The sequence below is a fragment of the Rhamphochromis sp. 'chilingali' genome (assembly GCF_963969265.1).
Source record: "Rhamphochromis sp. 'chilingali' genome assembly, chromosome: 18".
In the NCBI taxonomy this organism is placed as follows: Eukaryota; Metazoa; Chordata; class Actinopteri; order Cichliformes; family Cichlidae; genus Rhamphochromis; species Rhamphochromis sp. 'chilingali'.
The window spans coordinates 29948312-29969495 of record NC_137945.1 but is presented as its reverse complement, the minus strand read 5'-3'; the positions used below and the strand labels follow the sequence as shown (position 1 = coordinate 29969495).

Here is a 21184-nt window from a genome sequence, read left to right as displayed (position 1 = left end):
TACACACACATGCTCAAACAAAATTTCTGTGACATGAAATAACCACTCAATCATTAAGTCAAAAATGGAACAGAAGTATGCACAGACTTATTTACACCTTGCCCATCTACTGAAGTAGGAACCCTAGAAGTTTTCATATGCTGCCAAAAAAGAAACAAACAAATAAAAAAAACCTTGAGCTTTGTTTTGCTGTAATCTGCATCTGCAATTACAGTACAGTCACAGACAGGAAAACAATTAATGTTTAGGACTGACTGCAAAAATAGGAATATTAATCTACTGCAGTTCTTTAATTAAACTTAAACACTTCACATGTGCAAGTTGTATTACAGCTGAATACGGTATTTCAGAAAGCTATGAGTAATGTTATTGCAACTTAATTACTGGACCACAGTAGTTTACCATGCAGATAACATTACTCTTCAACAGCCAACTAGACATAGGGTGAAAAAATTATGGGTACCACTTTACAATAAGTCTCCCCTTATAGATGCTAATAAATAGTTTATAGCTATATTATTAATTAATCTGTAAATGCTTTATAAACCATTATTAATGGTTTATTATGCATTAGTTAAGGGTGAGAAAAAGAAAAAAAACTGACCGGTTTCTTGCCAAATAGTGAGCCAAATGTGTTCACCTATATATTTCATCTAGAGTTGCTATATTAAACATTTCAGACTAAGTTACTATCCTGTAAGCACAATCAGCATTTGTAAACATATTTTTTTATCATATAAAATTGTACTTCATAAATGCATTATAAATATCCACAACTATCAATCGGAGCTTTGTTGTAAAGTGTAAAGCATAAAACCATTTATTAATGAATAATAAATATTTATAAATGCCACATGGGAGACTTATTGTAAAGTGTAAAGCATAACACCATTTATTAATGAATAATAAATATTTATAAATGCCACATGGGAGCCTTATTGTAAAGTGTAAAGCATAACACCATTTATTAATGACAAATAAACATTTATAAATGCCACATGGGAGCCTTATTGTAAAGTGTAAAGCATAAAACCATTTATTAATGACAAATAAACATTTATAAATGCCACATGGGAGCCTTATTGTAAAGTGTAAAGCATAACACCATTTATTAATGACAAATAAACATTTATAAATGCCAAATGGGAGCCTTATTGTAAAGTGTAAAGCATAACACCATTTATTAATGACAAATAAACATTTATAAATGCCACATGGGAGCCTTATTGTAAAGTGTAAAGCATAAAACCATTTATTAATGACAAATAAACATTTATAAATGCCAAATGGGAGCCTTATTGTAAAGTGTAAAGCCTAACACCATTTATTAATCACTAATAAACATTTAATTGCCAAAAGTGAGTCTTAAATGTATAATGTCACCATTTATAACACTTAGACCTAAATTACAATCAGTGCTTGAAATAACATTTAACTACTGTCAAAAATGTATTGTAAGAGTAACACATGTAACATTAAATGTGTTTTTTAAAACACCAAACAGTCACCCACTCCAAAAAAAGTTCATGCCAGACTGGTTCAAACTGGAAATATTTTTTGTATGTCCTTAAATAAGCGTCCTAGTGGTCCATCAGGGTGTCGCGAACCAAGCCAAGATGACCACTCAAGAACCATCAGGTGTTCCTCCAGCAACTTCTCAGTGCGATTTCCTTAGTCTACGGACATGTCCTTTGGTGGTCATCCAAGCCCTTTCGATATGCTGTGTATGACTGCCAGATTGAGGATCTACAAACCACCTGCTGTGATTTACAGTGTAATGTCTGTACCCTATGTTTGTCAAAACATTCTTGTAGGCTCTCCACTCATCACTGATAATGGCACTACCCAACTTAGCATGCTGTCTGATCAGAGGAACAAGGTGGCTCCCTTGATCGTTTTTCAACAAGTTTTAACACGAGCCTTCGCCTTTTGTCTTTAATTCCCATCATTCCAAATACCCATTTCTTCCTTTTCCATGCATTTCCAAAGCGTCCACGTGCATACTGAAAACAAAAAGAATAAAATTAAACAGAATATCTACAAAGAAACATTCAAAAAGATGGTTGCTTCTACTAATTTTTTTTACTTATGGTAAAGGTTTCCATGTTTAGAGGACACATTCAGATCTGCATTGATTCTAACAAACCTGTCTGAGAGTTTACCAACCTTTCGCTGATGACGGAGACAGCTTTCATCTATAACCACAAATTCTCTGTCACCACCAAAACGGTGTCCATTGTTTATTCTGTGTCTTTTAATTGCACGTATACAAACATGTCGAATGTGTCTTGCCATGCTACTTAGTGTTCTGGAGCTGCCAGCCACTTCATCATCGATCATATCTATTTGTCTGAGCCTGAGCCCTTGTGAAAATCTGTGATAGAAATTGAGGCAATTATTACTTACTGAGGCCCTAATTTTATTTCACAAGTCTTGTATTGGTGTTCAATTATGAAAGGTGCATTGCTATTAATGTCTACATCTACATATACCTGTAAATGAACTTCATCCAACTGAAAAGAGATGTTTTTGATTTCTCAAAGAGGGAGCTAGTTCTAATTGTTCTGGAAACTTTCCTATGACTTGCTCTTTTGCAGCACCTGAGAACATACAAATGAGTTAAGTAAAGAAATGGACCCTTAAACAAGAGCATTAATTAAAAAGATAATCACAAAATTAAGTATGAAGAAAATAATAATGAAAAGAGGTTAATGCTCCCTCTTGCATTGATAACCGAAATATTTTGTTATATTTACTACATGCACTACATTATCATGCATTATACATACCACATATATTGGTCTTTCTTCACCACGGAAATCATTTTCATCTTATGGTGACAAACAGGACATCTAAGCTTCTTTTTTAGCAGGTGTTTCTTCTGCAGCCATTTAATGAGCCTTAGTGCCTTATATTTAGTTTGTTTTCCTTCTATTCTGGCGCGCAATCTCATTCCCAGAGACATTCTGGTGGGAAAAAATGAGTAATTTATTTTATTATCACCTCGAAACACCGTAAAATACTCTATGGGAGTCTAGTGCAAATCGGTTCAGAGTTAAAGAACTTCACATGCTATATAAAACAAGCCCTATAATCAAAAATAGTCCCAAGCAAAAAAGAGGATTGTCTCACCTGTTATAATGTATCTCCGACTTTGTTATGTAGATCTAACCCGCTGGATTCATGCTAAAGAAATATGTTCTGCCGCCAAAGGGAGGGAAAACAAATTTAATTTAAACGCAGAGGAGCTTATACAACCATCCAATCACAGTTAACTTTATTAAGGAAAGCCCCTCCTCTCAGAGCGCGACAGGCAGTGGAGCGCTCTGGAAGGTCAAGCCAAAGGGGCACGAACAGACACACTGAAGGCGCTCGTTCAAGTTGCTGCACCATGGATGGAGCAGAAGATAAAAATTTGTGTGCGTCTGCGACTTACACAGTTAGCACACGTTCGAAGAGATACAAAAAGCAGAGACTGGATTATCTAGATTGCACTAAGCCAACGACGTCAGCAGTTAGACATGAAGGTGAGTATAATGCTAGCTAGCTAGCTACCGAGCCATTTGGCTGCTAGCTACAGTGGCTAACTAACATCACATAACATGTGAATAGCTCTATTACTATTGGTTATTCCAAACGATTTATATCACTTAGTTGTACAGTATATTTTTAGTTTTGTTTATGTGCATCATTAAATTTATATTAAACACCCTGATAAGGCAGTACACATAAGAATTATTTGCCTTGTTTTAGAAATGCCTGAACCACCACAGGTGTATATAACATAATTTTTACAAAGTGGCTTTTTATAAATTCAAGTTGTAACCGTTTTTAATCAATATTTTATTTGACTTCCCAAGTTTAGATTATAAATTATTTTAGTATTGTAATTTAATAATTGTTTGTTCTTTAGATTCTTCTTCTAATCCTGCCCCTACTGCAACTGCCCTTCTTAACAAGGAGCGAGAGAAACTGACTTTTCTTAAGGAGAAACTGGAGTGGCAAAAGAAGAGAATTGAAGAACTGGAAGGAGAGAGAGATTTTCTCCGAAGTCAGCTATCATCCCTTACAAGTATGAAACTAGACTTGTTCCATGAACATTGTTTTTATTTTACAGTCTTCAAATAAACATTAGATAATTTATCAATCCCAGTGAAGTTCCCTTATTGTCATTGTGTTGATTAAAAGATTTTAGTCAGTTAACTTTAAGTGTTGTGCTAGTTCATTCCTAAAGAGATCTGGTTCCAAATTCAGTTCAGCCAGGTCTAACTTGATTGATTCAATTTCATAGTTCATAAGATCATAACTCCAACTTGAACTAGTAATGTAACAGCCTTACAATCAGAATTAATATAGGTTTTATATATATATATATTTATATATATATGTACACCTTATTCACATGATGATTTTCTATAACAAAATCTTCATTCTCTTTAAGCACATAAGCTTACTAAATCATCAATTGTGTAATTGAAAAACAGGGGACTTGTTTCTAAAACCAGCCATTTTGTTGTTTACATCCTGCAGAGCAACCTAAAGACGAACCATTCAATGATCCATTTTCCTCGAAGGCTTCTGAAAACTCAGATTCATCTTTCGCATCTTCATCTGTATCGTCTGTGTGGTCATCCTCATCTTCATCCCCAAAGAAGCGAAAGCACAAATACAACAAAAAGCATTCAAGAGCCAAGAAGGAGCAGAAGAAGCTCCGGCAGCGTGGTGAGCAAAAGATTTTGGAAGAGAAGATTTTACAGAAGAGGATACTATAAATGTGACATAAAAGATAGTATTATGATTTTAATTTGTTCTAAAAATTACTCTGAGTTCACTACGTCATATATACATATCTATCTATCTGTCTGTGTATATATATATATATATATATATATATATGTATAGATTAGTATGCTTTGAGCATTTGCTTTTCTAATTATTTGCTTTGTTTTCATTTTTAGTTCAAACGCCAAATGACATTGTGCAGCGATACAAATCCCTCCTCAAGACATTTCCAAAGACGAAGACCATGACCAAAGCTTTTCAGAAGCATGGGCTCGACAGGAACACTGTTGTGTCCACTTCATCAGTTGGGGAGCTTGCTATTGCGGTCCCCAATGTCTACCAGGAGCTACTGTCCAACAGGCCTAGTGGAGAGACGGTACTAGCTTTTGCTAAGCGATGTGAGGCTGCAATTCAAGGCAGTGATGAAGTAAAAAACAAAATAGAAAGTATGAAGGCCGCTGGTACTTTGCTTCCAATTCGAAGAGGGAAATCTGTCTGAAACCCTAATTTGTTCTAAGTGGTTTTGTTTTTTGAGCATATTGAACTGAAGAAAAGATCTGCAAAACCAATCATTTTTCAAAGATCTGTTCACATATGTGTTGAGTTTCCACACAACTAAGAGATTTACCTGTTAGTTTATTTTATTGTTTTTTTTTTTTAATGTTTTGATTTGTATAAATGTGTGTAGAGTAAATAATACAGCTGTGCAGTTTCAGTTAAGGTATAATAATTTATTATATTATAATTATTATAATTTTCCTTTGTTTTATGCCAGTGGTGAATTTAGGGATGGGATTAGTTTCCTTAATATAGTTTTAGCTATCTTTAAAGGGCTTGTATATAAGTTTAGCAATGCTAAATAACTGTTGGTGCTTTATACTTTTTATAGTAATGCCCAGTAATACTTAGAAATGTTTGTTGATCATAAATAAATGTTGACATGTTTTAAACTTTACAACAAAACTCTCTTTTGTCATTTATAAATGTTTATTAGTCATAAATAAATGGTGTCATGCTTTACACTTTACAATAAGGCTCCCATTTGGCATTTATAAATGTTTATTTGTCATTAATAAATGGTGTTATGCTTTACACTTTACAATAAGGCTCCCATTTGGCATTTATAAATGTTTATTTGTCATTAATAAATGGTGTTATGCTTTACACTTTACAATAAGGCTCCCATTTGGCATTTATAAATGTTTATTTGTCATTAATAAATGGTTTTATGCTTTACACTTTACAATAAGGCTCCCATTTGGCATTTATAAATGTTTATTTGTCATTAATAAATGGTCTCATGCTTTACACTTTACAATAAGTCTCCCATATGGCATTTATAAATATTTATTATTCATTAATAAATGGTTTTATGCTTTACACTTTACAACAAAGCTCCGATTGATAGTTGTGGATATTTATAATGCATTTATGAAGTACAATTTTATATGATAAAAAATATGTCTACAAATGCTGATTGTGCTTACAAGATAGTAACTTAGTCTGAAATGTTTAATATAGCAACTCTAGATGAAATATATAGGTGAACACATTTGGCTCACTATTTGGCAAGAAACCGGTCAGTTTTTTTTCTTTTTCTCACCCTTGACTAATGCATAATAAACCATTAATAATGGTTTATAAAGCATTTACAGATTAATTAATAATATAGCTATAAACTATTTATTAGCATCTATAAGGGGAGACTTATTGTAAAGTAAAGTGGTACCAAATTATGCTTTGACATAACAAAATAGAAACTTTTCTTGCCAGGTACAAACATTTTGTTTAGGCTCCTATTGTGGTGGAGTCTGTTTCCCATTTCAGTCGATGTGGTTTTCAGAGGAGGCTTGCATTCCGTCTCAGTTCATAGTGTCTAATAAAAGGCATAAAATAAAAGAACTTTTATTTTATAGAAGTTTTTAAGTCACTTCATTACTTTTCTAATTCAATAGAATTAAAAACAGTGTTTCAGGGAAATTGCATTGGTTAGTTGTACACATAATAACTCTTACATATACACATGCAGATATACACTCATCCCCCCCTCCCCTTCCAAACGCCGTCGATGCTTATTCCCTTCTGATGCAGATGGTGGATCAAAGGGGACCAGCGCATATGCTGCAGGCCCGGATGCGCTGTCTACACTGGCTGTCTCTCACCTTTTACCTTTCCCTGTTGCTTGTCATGCATTTCAATGGTGTATTAAGATTTTTTCATGTGCTATGCGCTGAGGAGGGTTTTTTTCTGTTCTCAAACTGATCTCCCACTAGGAGCTCAGTCTGGAGGGAGTTCTTTTTTCTCCTTGTCCTTCCTGGTGTTGTGCATTTTTCCATTGTTCGGTTCCCGGTCGCTGCTCGTGCGGCTGACCGGCCAGCTAAAGTAACAGCTGTCTAGCCTGACCTTCTCCCCAATGTGATGTTTGTGTATTGTATGTACGGTCGGCAAGGTCAGTCTCTCTTAATTGCCCCTTGGGGATAAATAAAGTCTTCCGAATTTGAATTACAGTGTACATTATTGAGGCCAACTGTCTTTGTAAACATAGCGGTGTCATTTGTTTTCAGGGAGATAGGGAAGCAGAGCTGGGTCTACCTTTCTCCCCTCTTTGTGACCGCAAATCCACCATGGTGGCCCAGTCCCAAATAGGTAAAGTTCTTAAATACAGTTAATGCTTCTTTCTAAATGATTAGCATATTTTGGATACATTTTAAGTTTTGTCAAGCAGCAGTCAGTGACCAATAACAGCCAAATGAATATAATAATATTTTTTCAAGTTCATTTTTGGAAGAATTGCAGTGCCTACAGATAAATGTGGAATCTGAATATCATGAAACAAAAATACTAGTAAGTCAAAAGAGTTAATATTCAATTCAGTTTCAGTTTTCAATTAAATTGTATTTATACAGTGCCGTATACAGTATACAGTTATTTATACAGTCTAAGACTGTCTAAGACTGTATAAATGTAATGAAATGTATAAAGTTATGTTTATGTGTGTCAGTCCAGTTTGTGAGTGTTCAAGAGTCTGGGAGAAGAAACTGTTTCACAGTTTGGAGGTAAGAGAGGCTCCAATGAGCTTCTCAGCTGTTCAGCTAAAATATACCATTTATAAAGCTCTCACCGTTTTTTGGACAGCCAGCAATTTACCACCTGCTGCAGCTTCCTCTTATCCTCCACAGTATAACAGTTGAACCAGTGTGCAGCAGTAGGTCAGAAGGCTCTCAATGGTGGATTGGTAGTAGTTAATTAGCAGTCTCATGGACAATGTTCCCTCTAATTGTTCATGTATCTGAGCAAACACACAAACTCCCTGAGCGGTCCCTTGGACCACTATGAGCAACATTAGACTTGTGCACTGTGGTCACGCCAGCATCGAATCCATCCAAGTTACATGGTTTATTAAAATAATCAAATTACAGCATTTACATTTATGCTAGATTACTTTTAATGAAGTACTTTAGCCCACTTATGAAAATTTTAAAAAGTCTTCTTCATGACCTGTGTAGTATGTTAACACTATTGGTAAAATTAACTTGAACTCCAATTTTGAAAACACAATTTTCTTTTTTCTTTTTTTTTTTATAAAGCTCTGACTTGTATTATGAGTAAACGTCGCAAATCTCTCACATCTCAAAACACCGCCATAACTCCTAAAACTTCCCCCCCTTCCTAAGCAACTAAATGCCATGTTGCCATATCATTTTTTGATTGGTCGACAGTGTTGGTCACGTTACTTGAAAAAAGCTCATACTCTCTCCCGCACTCGATATATTATCCATTGTTGCTACAGCTGTTGCCACGAACGTTGCACTCGCTTATGTCATTGTCATGAGACACTCTCGCAAAAAAATCACAGTTTTAGTAACGCAGTAACGCAGCGTGCTTACGGGAAAGTAATCGTAATCGAATTACCTTTTTTGCAATAGTAATCCCTTACTTTAATTGGATTACAGAGATTACAGTCAACCAACAGAGATGGGCAGTATCTCTGTTGGTTGACATGGTACATTTTCCACTAATAGGAAAGGGTGTGGGGTTTTTTGGTTTTGTTTTTGCTCATACACAGCAAATCCAGCATGTCCAAATTAACACTGTCGGATTTGATTTCAACACTATTAAAGTGTCTATATGGGTCCACACCAGAAAGTGTTAATTTAACTCTTTTTGGAGAGTTGGTACGTTAACTCTGATTTAGTGTTAAACACCAAATCTGTCTGGAGTTGATAATTTAACACTTGGTGTTAAGAGTTTATATATTAACTCTCAAAGAGTATTTTAGTTTAACTACGTAAGAGTTATCTTCTAATTCATTCTAAAAAGCGGGAATTTTACTGTTCTGAACTTCTAGACATTTCTTTTGGAAATAAACATTTACTAAAAAGATGCAATGGTTTTTGAAAAACATTTATTCTGAACTGTGCACCACAATTTCAAAACATTTTCTGAAAGATGTAACAGTATACATGTTCTCACTTTCATTAGAATTTTGTTTATCAAAAGGTCTGACATGGTAAATGCAAATAACAGCATTCTCATCACTTATTTCTTCAATACAATATGCATGTCCTTCATTCATCCCTTTGTGGAACTTCAACGCACTTCTGCTCTCCCCCATATTCCATCTTCACATATCCTGTGCGGAGATTGAATAAAAATTAGTTGACACTAATTAATGGCACAAATAATCCAGTAAACAATTGCAGCACAGTAAAAAAAAAAAGGAATCCTCTTTGAGCCATTACTTGTGTAAAGTATTTTCCCAAAAGACAAAGACACAGGCAACAGGTAATACTGAACTAAATGTAAAACCTCAACCTTTTTCATTTTTACCTAAACCGTGTGCACAAAACTCTGGAGGGATCTATGCTAAAGTAGAATCCAGTCAGGACGTCTGCTACTGCTGTTTGCTCGTTTTTTATTTTTATTTTTATGGGCGATCGTTTTCAGGCTTCAAGTAGCACCATTATACCAACATTTCACATTCTAGACATTGTTTTAGGTGTATTTGACCAAAGGTTTGACTGAAAATTCACATGCAAGCTTTTTTTCCAAGGCTGTGGTATTTGCCCGCAAACAATACCTTTCAGCTAGCTAAAACAGAATATTATGCTATCAGCGAGCAACATGGCTAATGCCTTTCACACAGCTTTGTCTCAACTCCAAAGAGCCACAGAAGTAAAAGCTCATAATAATAATTGAAACAATCTTTGAAAAAATGACTTACCAAGCATGGCAAACAACTCAAATATGTAGAGCAAAATGTTCTGAAACGGCTTCACTTCAGCTTCGATTGGAGCCGTGCTGGGGGCGGAGTCTGTGAATTTACTCTGTTGGTGTCATAGCCCCTGTAGGAGTTCAGAGTTAAGAGGTCAAGAGTTAATGTTTCCATTGTAACACCTCCAGATTTGACAGAGAAACACTCATTTTTAACACTCGATTTTAACTACTATCATTTTACACCTCAGAGTTACATTAAAAGAATGTGACTCTGCTTAGAGTAAAATTAACTCTACTTTTGCAAGAAGACTATTAACACCAAAACATTTAACACTTTTGAATTTGCTGTGTAGGCGGAGAGCGCTTTTGAGCGCTTTCCTTATAAAACGCTGTTTTTACCGTTTCTTCCCGCATTAAATATAAACTATATATAAATTCCCGCAGTAAATATAAACTATGTAAATATAAAATATATAAGTAAATAAAGTAAATATAGTATTCAGAAAAAAACAGACATTGCAGATATTTTTTTATCATAACTCTGTTTTTACGTGGCCGATCAACACAATTTATAAACTGGTAAAAAGTCCACATGTTTTCCGTCAATTGTTCCGTCTGTCCTACTCACATCTCCAATGGTTGTACACGTTATCATTAACGTGGCTTCACTCCACATCAGCCACAACGCTTTGCTAGCTAAAACGCCAGTGTCGGCACATAAGGACGCTGTCATAGCCTGTCAACTATATTGATTTGCTGCGTATATATGAATGTGAATCGCATCATTGGCTGGAGCAGCCAGTCGCTGGTCACTTACTGACTTCCACTGCAAAACAGAATGAATTGTTAATGTATTTATTTTAATTTTAATTCAGGTTAGATTTTTATTTTTGTGCACAACGCAGATTTTCTGTGCGCAGAGACCGTGCGAGCAGTGAGCACAGATTGCACAGGCGCGCAGTTTAGAGGGAACATTGGTTATAAGATAAGATAAGATAAGATAACCTTTATTAGTCCCACACGTGGGAAATTTGTGGTGCATTTATTTTAGACATGTCACATATGAGGCAAGCCAAGACCTCAAATCAAGTGTTGCATGGGCCAGTTCGCTAGGTTTGTGAGCTTGAGATCGTGGCTTGTAATCAGAAGGTTGCCGGTTCGTGAATGTGAATAAATGGGTGAATGGCTGAATGTAGTGTAAAGCACTTTGGGGTACTTAGGGACTTTACACTAGGGACTAAGTAAAGCGATATACAAATACAGGCCATTTACCATTTAAAGTTTGCATTACAGGTTGTAATTATACATGATCAATTTGTCGTTCTCTTAGGGGCTGCTAATAATTGGTACTTGATCAGGAATTCTTGTCCCTAACTTCATAGGTTTGAAAATGTGATGAATCTATGATTCTGCTTCCTCCTTCCATGTGATTATTCACATGATGAAACTAACTATAAATGTCAATTTTTGTGTGTAATATAGAAGGCTCTAATAAACATTTGTTTCTTGAATTAAGTGGGAGAATTTAAAAAAACTGTGCCAATTATGAATGTCTGTTTTTGTAGGATTCATTGATTTCATTGTGGAGCCAACATTCACTGTGTTGACAGAAATGATCGAAAATATTGTGACACCACTCATTGAGGAGACCTCTCGCTCTGAATTGCCTGTCTTCAGACAGTACAGGTGATCCACACAAAATTCTCACTTTCAGTGCAGTCTCATTATTTGTTAATGTGTGTGAATCTGTCTCAGTTGCTGTGTGTACTTTATATAAAAACCAGTACAACTACTCTGAACTAAAAGTATTGTCGGGCTATAGGCCAGAGAAAAATGAAGAGTAATACAAACTTATAAGGCACCTGTGCTACCGGACTTGTCTTCATCCAGAATCCCCTAAAGTAGACATTAGTGTGAAATGCCATTGTGGGGGTTGATGCCAATTCAAGTATAGGCATCAACCCCCACAATACCACAATGCCCACAAAGCCTCTTTTTGAAATGCAAGAGCAAAAAGTAGAACTGGTTAACTTAAAATACAGTTCTACCACCTAAAAACATTTCTGTTTAGCTTTTACATTAGAATTAGAATTAGAATTAGAATTCAACTTTATTGTCATTGCACATGCACAGGTACAGGGCAACGAAATGCAGTTTGCATCCATCCAGAAGTGCTTTAGTGATATAGATATATTACAATATATATTAGCAATAATATAGATATGTGAGTATATTACAGAAATGGGTCTATTATGGTATGTTATAATGTACACGGTATGAAGTATGTTGTGAATATTCTATAACTATAAGTATGTACAGGCTGTAGTGAGTACAAGCTATGTACAGGATATGAACAGGATATAAATATGAAAAACTATACAGAATATGAAATAAATAACTTTACAGGAATCTGAGATATACAGCTATACAGAAATGGGAACTATGCAAGTTGTAAACAGTTGTAGGGTTAAAAATTATCGTATGTACAGAATGATTATTTACACAGAGCTATACAGTAGTGCAGTTAAGATAAGTGAGGGTGTAGATAGTTTCTACAGAGGCTATATAAAGTGCTAGTGGTTGTGAGTGGTGGTTCAGTCCATGTTATTATTGTGTGTTTGAGGGTACAGTTGTCCATTGTGGGTGTGTGTATGTTCAGTCCATGAGTTTAATGTGGGTCAGATGTCAGGAGGCAGAGTTCGGGAGTCTGACAGCTGTGGGGAAGAAGCTGTTCCGGTACCTGGTGGTCTTAGTCCGGAGGCTCCTGTGACGCCTCCCAGAGGGCAGGAGGGTGAAGAGTCCATGTGATGGGTGACTGGGGTCTTTGATGATTTTCCCAGCCCTTTTCAGACACCGCTTCCTGTAGATGTCTTTTATGGCAGGAAGTGGTGCTCCGGCGATGCGCTGGGCAGTTTTCACGACCCTCTGCAACGCCTTCCGGTCCGAGGCAGAGCAGTTCCCGTACCAGACTGTTATACAGTTGGTCAGGATGCTCTCGATGGTGCAACGATAGAAGTTCACCAGGATGTCTGAGGACAGGTGGTTCTTCCTCAGAGTCCTCAAGAAGAAGAGGCGCTGGTAAGCCTTCTTGACCAGCTTGGAGCAGTTGGTCGTCCAGTGAGATCCTCGGAGATGTGGACTCCCAGGAACTTGAAGCTGCTCACACGCTCAACAGCCGTCCCCTTAATGTGGATGGGTGGATGTGGGTCAGCATTCCTCCTGTAGTCCACGATGAGCTCCTTGGTCTTCTCGGTGTTAAGCAGCAGGTTGTTTGTGTCGCACCACTCAGCCAGACAATCCACCTCCTCCCTGTAGGTGGCTTCATCGTTGTCACTGATGAGGCCAATCACCGTGGTGTCATCTGCAAACTTAATGATGGTGCTGGCGTAGGTGTTGTTGTTGTCCAGGTGTGAGAGGACAGAGTGCAGTGCGATGGAGTCTGCATCCTCTGTGCTCCTGTTCTGGCGGTATACGAATTGGTGGGGGTCCAGGGTGGGGGGGAGACAGGATTTGAAGTGTGCTAGGACCAGCTGCTCTAAGCACTTAGTGATGATGGGGGTGAGTGCTACTGGGCGGTAATCATTGAGGCAAGATGGGTTGGAGTTTTTGGGTATCGGGACGATGGAGGTGGATTTGAAGCAGGCCGGTACCACAGCGTGGGCCAAGGACAGATTGAATATGTCTGTGAGCACTCCTGCAAGCTCCCCAGAACACGCTCTGAGAACACGCCATCAGGGCCTGCAGCCTTGTGGACATTGATCCTGCTCAGCACCGCTCCTACATCGGTGGGGGAGAGAGTCAGAGGTTGGTGGTCTGGCGTCATGTCTGCTTTGGTTGTGGTTGTGGGGTTCCCTCGCTCAAAACGAGCATAAAAGTTGTTGAGCTCATTGAGGAAGGAGACATCAGAGGATGCGGGGGAGGGTTTGGTGGTCCTGTAGTCTGTAATGGTCTGGAGTCCTTGCCACATGCGTCGGGGGTTGGAGTTGGAGAAGTGTTCCTCTACCTTCTTTTTGTAATGGTGTTTGGCTTTTTTGATGCCCTTCTTTAGATTAGCCCTGGCTGTGCTGTAGGCGTGTGCATCTCCTGACCTAAAAGCGGTGTTGCAGGCCTTCAGGAGGAGACGAACATCCCGGTTCATCCAAGGCTTCTGGTTGGGGTACATGGTGATCCGTTTCTGGGTGGTGACACTGTCTGTGGTTTCGGAGATGTAATCCAGTACAGATGAGGCGTACTGGTCCAGGTCTGTGTGGGTGAACATATTCCAGTCTGTGTTTTTAAATCTGTCCTGGAGCACTGCGTCTGTCCCCTCTGGCCACACTTTAATTGTCCTCACAGCAGGTTTCACACGTTGGATGAGTGGTGAATACCGAGGTGTGAGGAACAGGGAGAGATGGTCCGATTAGGTCAATAAACATTTTTTTTAATTGAGAACATTTGTCTCTCAATGTTGTATTAACAAAGAGACTGATTAATATATAGTACCATTTGACTCTGAGCACTTAAAGTGCTTAATACAACTTGCCTTATTCACTTCTTCTATGCTTGCTATCTAATGTTCACACTCCGATGGATGCGTTGGATATTGGATGCGTTGGATGCACAAGGATATTTGCAAACTCCAGAACCCAGGGACTGAACCAACAACCTTCCGAGTAGTAGAGCACCTACTCTACCTCCTAAGCTACAGCCACCCCTGTAGCGCTTGGGGCTCTTACATGTAATCTTTTTCAATATAATAGCTTTTAACTCAAAAGTACAGTTTTTAAATTTAATGTTGCTGAAACAACAAAGTAATTAAAAAATAAATCTATCTGATCGAGAAATCACTCTTCTTTGGAAAAAGAGAGTTTATTACAGAGAAATGGCTCTTTCCAAAATAAAAGCTATACTATATGCTTCTTCTGGGCTATATTCTCAGCAGCATATTAAACATATCAGGCCCCCATAAGGAGAATCATGTGCTAACAGCTGTCTAAATGACTCGGGTAAAGTTTGTAGCATGCGTGCTTGTTGTTTTTGTCTGCTTCCACTTGTCTTTGCACTAGGATGATATTGGCGTAAATGTGCAGTCATATTCGTTGTGTTCCCACTAGTGCTGTCAGCGTTAATCTCGTTGAAATGACATCAACGCCACAACACGGCAAATCTCCGTTAACGAGCTACCGCGGATCGCCCCGTGCGTGGGGCTGGACGGCGTCAACACGTGCGAGCAAACTGCGCTAACGTACTAGTTCCCACCAATTGAGCATTGCGTGGCACATCCAACATACTGTTTTACTTTTGTTCATGACGCGCTTACCCTTAGGGTCATGCGTCACATGAAGACCAAAATAGTTCCAAACGCCAGATCTGATTGAGGGTGGGGGAGGTTCAATTTGGCATGTTGCAACGAGCTTAGCTTCTGTCTCGCTAGCTTGTGCTGCGCTCAGTGGATCTGCGCTCGACAGTGCAGCCTAGGCGGATAAGTCGAACGCAGATCCACTGAGCTCTCAACACAGACAGCATCGTCAGAAGAAAAGTTGATAAAATAAATTAAAAATTTTGTATTGTTTGATACATACGCGTACCGAACCGAAAGCACTGTATCGAACGGTTCAATATCGATACGAGTGTCGTTGCACCCCTAATATATATCTATATCGCTCCATATATATCTAGATAGATAGAGTTACAGTTAAATTTACCGTTTACTAAAATGCATTACTTATTATTTTTTGTCTATGTAGGCAAGACAGTTGGCGTCGTAAGCCACCTGTTCAAAGATGGTCATTCACAGTGGACATAGAGGGCTTCTTTCACTCCTCTTTAAAACCTACTGTCTTCTCGGTCTAAAATGTGAACATTGGCATCCTCAAAAGACTGACCTTTTTCCTTTAAACGGGACAAGACTTGGCTGTCCATCTGAATCTCCAATGAGAGATGAAATGTTTTCGAGGAAACTTAAAGAAGTCCAGACGCTTTTCTTTTCAAGCTCCCTAGACTCCGTCCTTTAAGTTTACTGTTGGCTAATTTTTACCATTAACTGCAGTAACTAACAACTACTCACTATGTTTAACTATATTTAACATTATACTTGTGTCCTGTCATAGTTTCAACAGTACTGGAAGTGACGAAAAGCAGTCCAGCATGAAGAGTACACACTCAGAAGGCAGCTGCTCTCTGACCACAGTGGACTTCAAAGGTTTCAGGGGTACATGGAATCAAAAAATTCATCAAAACAGGGAGACATGGAGGGACCAAGCAGGAAAAGGTAGCTGGAACACAATATAACTGACCTTTAGAATACACTTCCATTTTTGCCTTGAAATCCAGATTTTCTAATTCAAATTTATGAACTGCAGGTTAGGCTGTCTTCTTCCCACCGTCCAAGCACAGGATGTTCAATGTACTGTCATTCATAGGGTTTTAGACACTGTGGTTTTAATTAGAAGAGGCTGTGTGTGAACATTAATGTTATATACCTTGTGCATTTAATTCAGGAGAATGATTTTTCCTCCACTTCAAAAGCATGCACAATGCAGAGCAGCTACTTTTAACTTTACTCCCGAAAAGGTTGATGATCTTGTTAATAGTGTTATATGCTCACTGCATACAAGCTTGGATATTGGGGCTCCTCTTAAAAGGAAGGTAACAAACCAGAGATGCTTGACTCCCTATAGCTCAAAAATATGGACCTTAAAAGAGATGATTCATAAGCTAGAGAGGAAATTGTGTTGCACTCTTTGTTTGGCCTGTAAAAATACTTTTCCAGGCTAGGACATCTTACTATTTGTCTCATATTGAGGAAAACAGGAACAACCCCTGTTTTTTTGGCAGCAATTTAGACAGTCAGTTAACTCTGTTGAGCCAAATACTCCTTGAACTTTAATTCAGTTTTATTTATATAGAACCAAATTCCAACAAGTGCCACCTCAAGACACTTTATGTTGTAGGATAAAAACCCTACAATATTCGGGAGAAAAACACAACAATCTGATGAGTCCACTTGGCAACAGTGGGAAAACCTCTAGCAGCCTGAACCTTACAGCCTAACTAGAGAGAATTTAGGTCACCTGATTCAGCTTTATCAAAAAGGACGGTTTTAAGCCGAATTTCCCATTCTAATTTTAAATCCTGCAGTTTCAGAGCAAAGACCTCTGTCAAGTTGATATGGGACTATGGGGTCTTTAAGAGAAAAAGGGGCCTGTTTATTCAAGGCCCTGTATGTGAGGAGATGGATTTTAAATTTCATTCTGGATTATAGGGAGCATATAAAGAGAAGTCAATTTGGTACAAATATTCTCTTTTGAATCCCTGTCAGACAAGATGTCTATAATTTAAGAGATTATATCCAAATGCAAGAAAGAGGTCATATGCACATTGAAGGTAACAATTACAGTGTGGAGCTAAACAGAGACTACACGAGAGCTCTCACTTCTCACTCCAACTTTATTTTTGACCTGACAACAACTGACTACACTGTGCCACAAAACTCAGCAACACACTTCCTGTACAATGGGTGGAGCCCTCCAGAGCGCGGCCTTGAGTTAATGGTGAAACCGCTCGCACATCCCGTTGGCTTGCGGGTGGTAAGCCGTGGTTTGACGGCCTGACAGCCTAGGCCGTCACAATCAAAAGGTGTGTGAAATCTTGTGACTGCGGCAAAGGGCCAACAAGATCAAAATGCCTACCAGGGACACAGAAGGGTTCGAGGGGCTCCTGTGTGTGTGTCTATCGATCTTTGCATGTTGGCATGGAGCACACGCCGCTGTCCAGTCCTTCACCGATTTGCGAAGGCCCGGCCAAATGAACGTGGCACTCACCAGCTTAAACGAGGCCCGGACGCCTGGAGGAGAGAGGGCATGTATTGAGTTGAAAACACAACGACACCATGAAAGGGGATCCACTGGGTGTGAGCAGCCGGTGGAAACGTCACAAAGCAGGTGAGGACCTCCCTCCCATATGGACCTGCCCTCCAGCACGAGGCCCTTTCTCCAGCTTTTCGGCTCGCTCCACGTTGGAGAGGGCGTAGCGCCGAAGAAGGATCTCTTTAAGGGTGGGTGGGTCCCAGAGGAGGGTCATCGCACGATGGTTGAGCGAGCCCACCACATGGTGATACTTTGTATCGTCAGTCAAGATGCCGCGAAGGGCAAACTGAGCCTCCACGTGCACGAACCACGACGGGGGATCGTGGAGCCAAAAGTCCGGCAGCTTAAGCGCCACAGCAAACACAGCTGCAGCAGGAGGCGAAGGGCCAGCGGTTGCTGATGCATCCAGAGTGGAGCGGGCATCATCTTCATCTCGTAAGATGTTCAAGTCAGGGGTCACCAATGTGGAGGTAAACACAGACGAGAGCTCTCACTTTAATCCAACTCCAACTTTATTCTTGTCCTAACAACAACTAACTACATCGTGTCACAAAACTCAGCAACACAATTTCTGTATCTGATTTCTGATTCAAATAAACAACCACTGAGGGAGTAAGTGTTTAGTTAGCTGGTCTGCATTGTGTACATGATATTAAAGGAAGCTAACAGTGGAGAAATTCCATCCTTATTTTTTGCTACAGGACTTTCAGAAAGACTGCTACTGTAATGAAATGTATTCCCCACTGTTATATAATCAATTATTGTAAATATTATTAAGAAACAATCACACAAAAAGATTTTCACTTAATACAGTATATAGTTAAATCTTTATTTTCTATGCTGTATATCAGAATAAGGTCTGGAGTTCGTGATGAGTGGTGGGTTCGCATTTTGAAACAAGCTAAATGATTATAACAATAGAATCATTAAATCCAAGGTTAGGGCTGTTGTTTTTAGCATCTAGATGGATGTTAAAATCACTTACAATAATTTTTTATTTTTTAGAACAGAGCAATAAATCGGCAAATTGTCTGAGAAATCAGATAGAAACCGAGTACGAGGTGGACAATGAGTAGCAACTGAATTTAGCTGTTGTTGAAGTGTATTCTGTTTTCACAGCGATCCCAATTGATCTTTCTAAATTAACATAAATAATATATTTCTCTAAACCATAAATATGTCTTCTAGATCCATTCCTACAGGAATGTTCAAATAGGTTTTGCTACTACTAAAAATTAGATGCAGATTATTGTGTAGGTACATAGTGAATGTAGGATCTACTGTTGTTGTGATTTGGCACTATATAAAAAATGAATTGAATTGAAAAAGGTAAGTGAAGATGAAATGCTTATTGGATTGTAATGAAATTGAACGGAATATCTGTCAGTGTCAAGCCGTCTGAATTAAATGAAACACAATTTTGTTTGGGTATATCAGTTGTAGACCTGGAGGTAAAGGTCACCGAGATGGCAGAGGAACATAGCCAAGAAGACAAAGAGACAAACGGTGGAAAAGACACAAGCACAACTGTTGACGGAGCCAACATGGGACAGGGGAAAATGAAAAAAGAATCTGCGGGACAAGAGGTGCAGAACAGGAGACAGCAAGAAGAAAGAAAGACTAAAGATGAAAGAAACAATAATCAGGCTCAGTCTTCAAGCATTCTGCTGAAATCAGTCCCTGATGCCATAAAGAAGTCACCTGATGGACACATGAAGAAGCAGCAATCCCAGAATGGTACACACCTCTGAGTTTTATTGTTATTTTTTTTATATTGAAAGCACCTAATTAAACTGATAAGAATAGATACAACTTTACCTTTAATTCACAAAATACATTCTATATGTATTTATAGTATATATTTTACACCATATTACATCTACATTAAAATTTAATGTTAATGATATTATGTTAGTCTGATTAGGGTTAATCTCACAAAGTTTCTATAATTAAAAATAATATGAATAATAGTAACATCCGGGTAAAGGTCTATTAAGATTGAAGTTCTGTTTTTCAAGAGTGATCTGGCTAAGAGGCCATTTAACAATTAGTTTAACATACAGTTGTTACACATAAGTGCACACAAATGCCTTGAGTATGAATTATATTTTGCCTCCACAGACCCTCAAACTGTTTTCCCTCTGATTCATTATTGCAAAACACCCACCTATTGCGCCAGCTCCTACAGACTCATCAGGGCAAAAGTCATAGAAATATGGCCTATTGATGCCAGGACAAAAGCCAGGAGACTGCAACGCTTCTACTTGCATCGACGGAAATAACTTTGTAAGTTTGAAGTGTATAATAATGGCATATTGTGTGATGTACTCCTTCATCACTCTGCTTCAGTTTTTCCTTTGTGAATAAACTCAGAATTCCTTTCTCAGTACAAATATAATTACTTGCACTTAGTTTCCTTATTTGTATTATTGTAGGGTCTTTGCCTTATATTAAATGAATTTTATTATTATTATTATTGTTAAGAACTTAAGTTATTAAGATCCAATGAAAAAACAATTATGCTGCAATTTACACCATGGATACTATGTTTTTGTTTTTGTTGCTAATAAATTTCCCTATACCACATCCCATAGCTTGTGAACTTTCCTTTTTGCTAAAGCATATAGTTAGGGCTGGACCAAGTGACCCTGAATCCTCCCTTAGTTATGCTGCAATAGACGTAGGCTGCCGGGGGATTCCCATGATGCATTGAGTTTATCCTTTCCAGTCACCCTTCTAACTCACTATGTGTTAATAGATCTCCCTGCATTGAATCATATCTGTTATTAACCTCTGTCTCTCTTCCACAGCATGTCTTTATCCTGTCTTCCTTCTTTTACCCCAACCGGTCGCAGCAGATGGCCCCGCCCCTCCCTGAGCCTGGTTCTGCCGGAGGTTTCTTCCTGTTAAAAGGGAGTTTTTCCTTCCCACTGTCACCAAAGTGCTTGCTCATAGGGGGTCATATGATTGTTGGGTTTTTCTCTGTATCTATGAAGCGCCTTGAGGCGACTTCTGCTGTGATTTGGCGCTATATAAATAAAATTGAATTGAATTGAATTGAATTTCATCTGAGGTCAATATCAAAATGTTGTTACCAAATGGAGAGCTTGAACAGGGGGAAGGAAGTGGTGTTTTGCGAGACTGCCTGACATAATTTTGGATGGATTTCTAGCTGCACATTGGGAGTTGAGGTGAAAGTCCCATTCATCCGGCATGACTTTCAGTGTGAAGAATGGCAGGCTATAGCTAGAGTGTTTGTTGTAGGGTGGAAACAAGCTGGTTACTTCCCAGTGAAGCTTGCAATACCCTTTCTGGAGGAGATATTGTACGGCTCGACA

At 38.4% G+C, this 21184-nt stretch overlaps 1 protein-coding gene, 1 long non-coding RNA gene and 1 pseudogene across 6 annotated transcripts in view; 2 read left to right on the top strand and 1 right to left on the bottom strand.

Annotated features, from left to right (window-relative positions):
- The window catches only part of pde1ca (phosphodiesterase 1C, calmodulin-dependent a), a 51569-nt gene extending 30626 nt beyond the window's left edge, over positions 1-20943 (top strand). For 2 of the 3 annotated variants that reach the window (XM_080864506.1, XM_080864508.1), the window contains 5 exons: positions 7347-7428; positions 11565-11685; positions 16089-16249; positions 19284-19583; positions 19968-20402. In XM_080864506.1, the coding sequence (XP_080720632.1) occupies positions 7347-7428; positions 11565-11685; positions 16089-16249; positions 19284-19583; positions 19968-20128 (825 nt within the window). In that variant the 3' untranslated portion in view covers positions 20129-20402. Of the gene's footprint in view, positions 1-7346; positions 7429-11564; positions 11686-16088; positions 16250-19283; positions 19584-19967; positions 20403-20656 lie in introns of those variants that run through there. The other variant, XM_080864507.1, reaches the window with a different exon arrangement.
- Positions 1988-3347, bottom strand: LOC308385530. Of its 2 annotated transcripts, none has more exons than XR_013969539.1 (4): positions 3133-3347; positions 2790-2966; positions 2493-2600; positions 1988-2003 (listed from the first exon to the last, which is right to left on the bottom strand). It is a non-coding gene; the product is annotated as an uncharacterized lncRNA (long non-coding RNA). The 2 variants fall into 2 exon arrangements; XR_013969540.1 differs by lacking the exon at positions 1988-2003 and adding an exon at positions 2245-2374 and having other exon boundaries at positions 3133-3344.
- Positions 3380-5630, top strand: LOC308385528 (coiled-coil domain-containing protein 106-like; annotated as a pseudogene). Its single transcript, XR_013974721.1, has 4 exons — positions 3380-3527; positions 3914-4072; positions 4531-4722; positions 4959-5630. The product of XR_013974721.1 is annotated as a coiled-coil domain-containing protein 106-like (transcript).
- Positions 20944-21184: the final 241 nt, after the last annotated feature.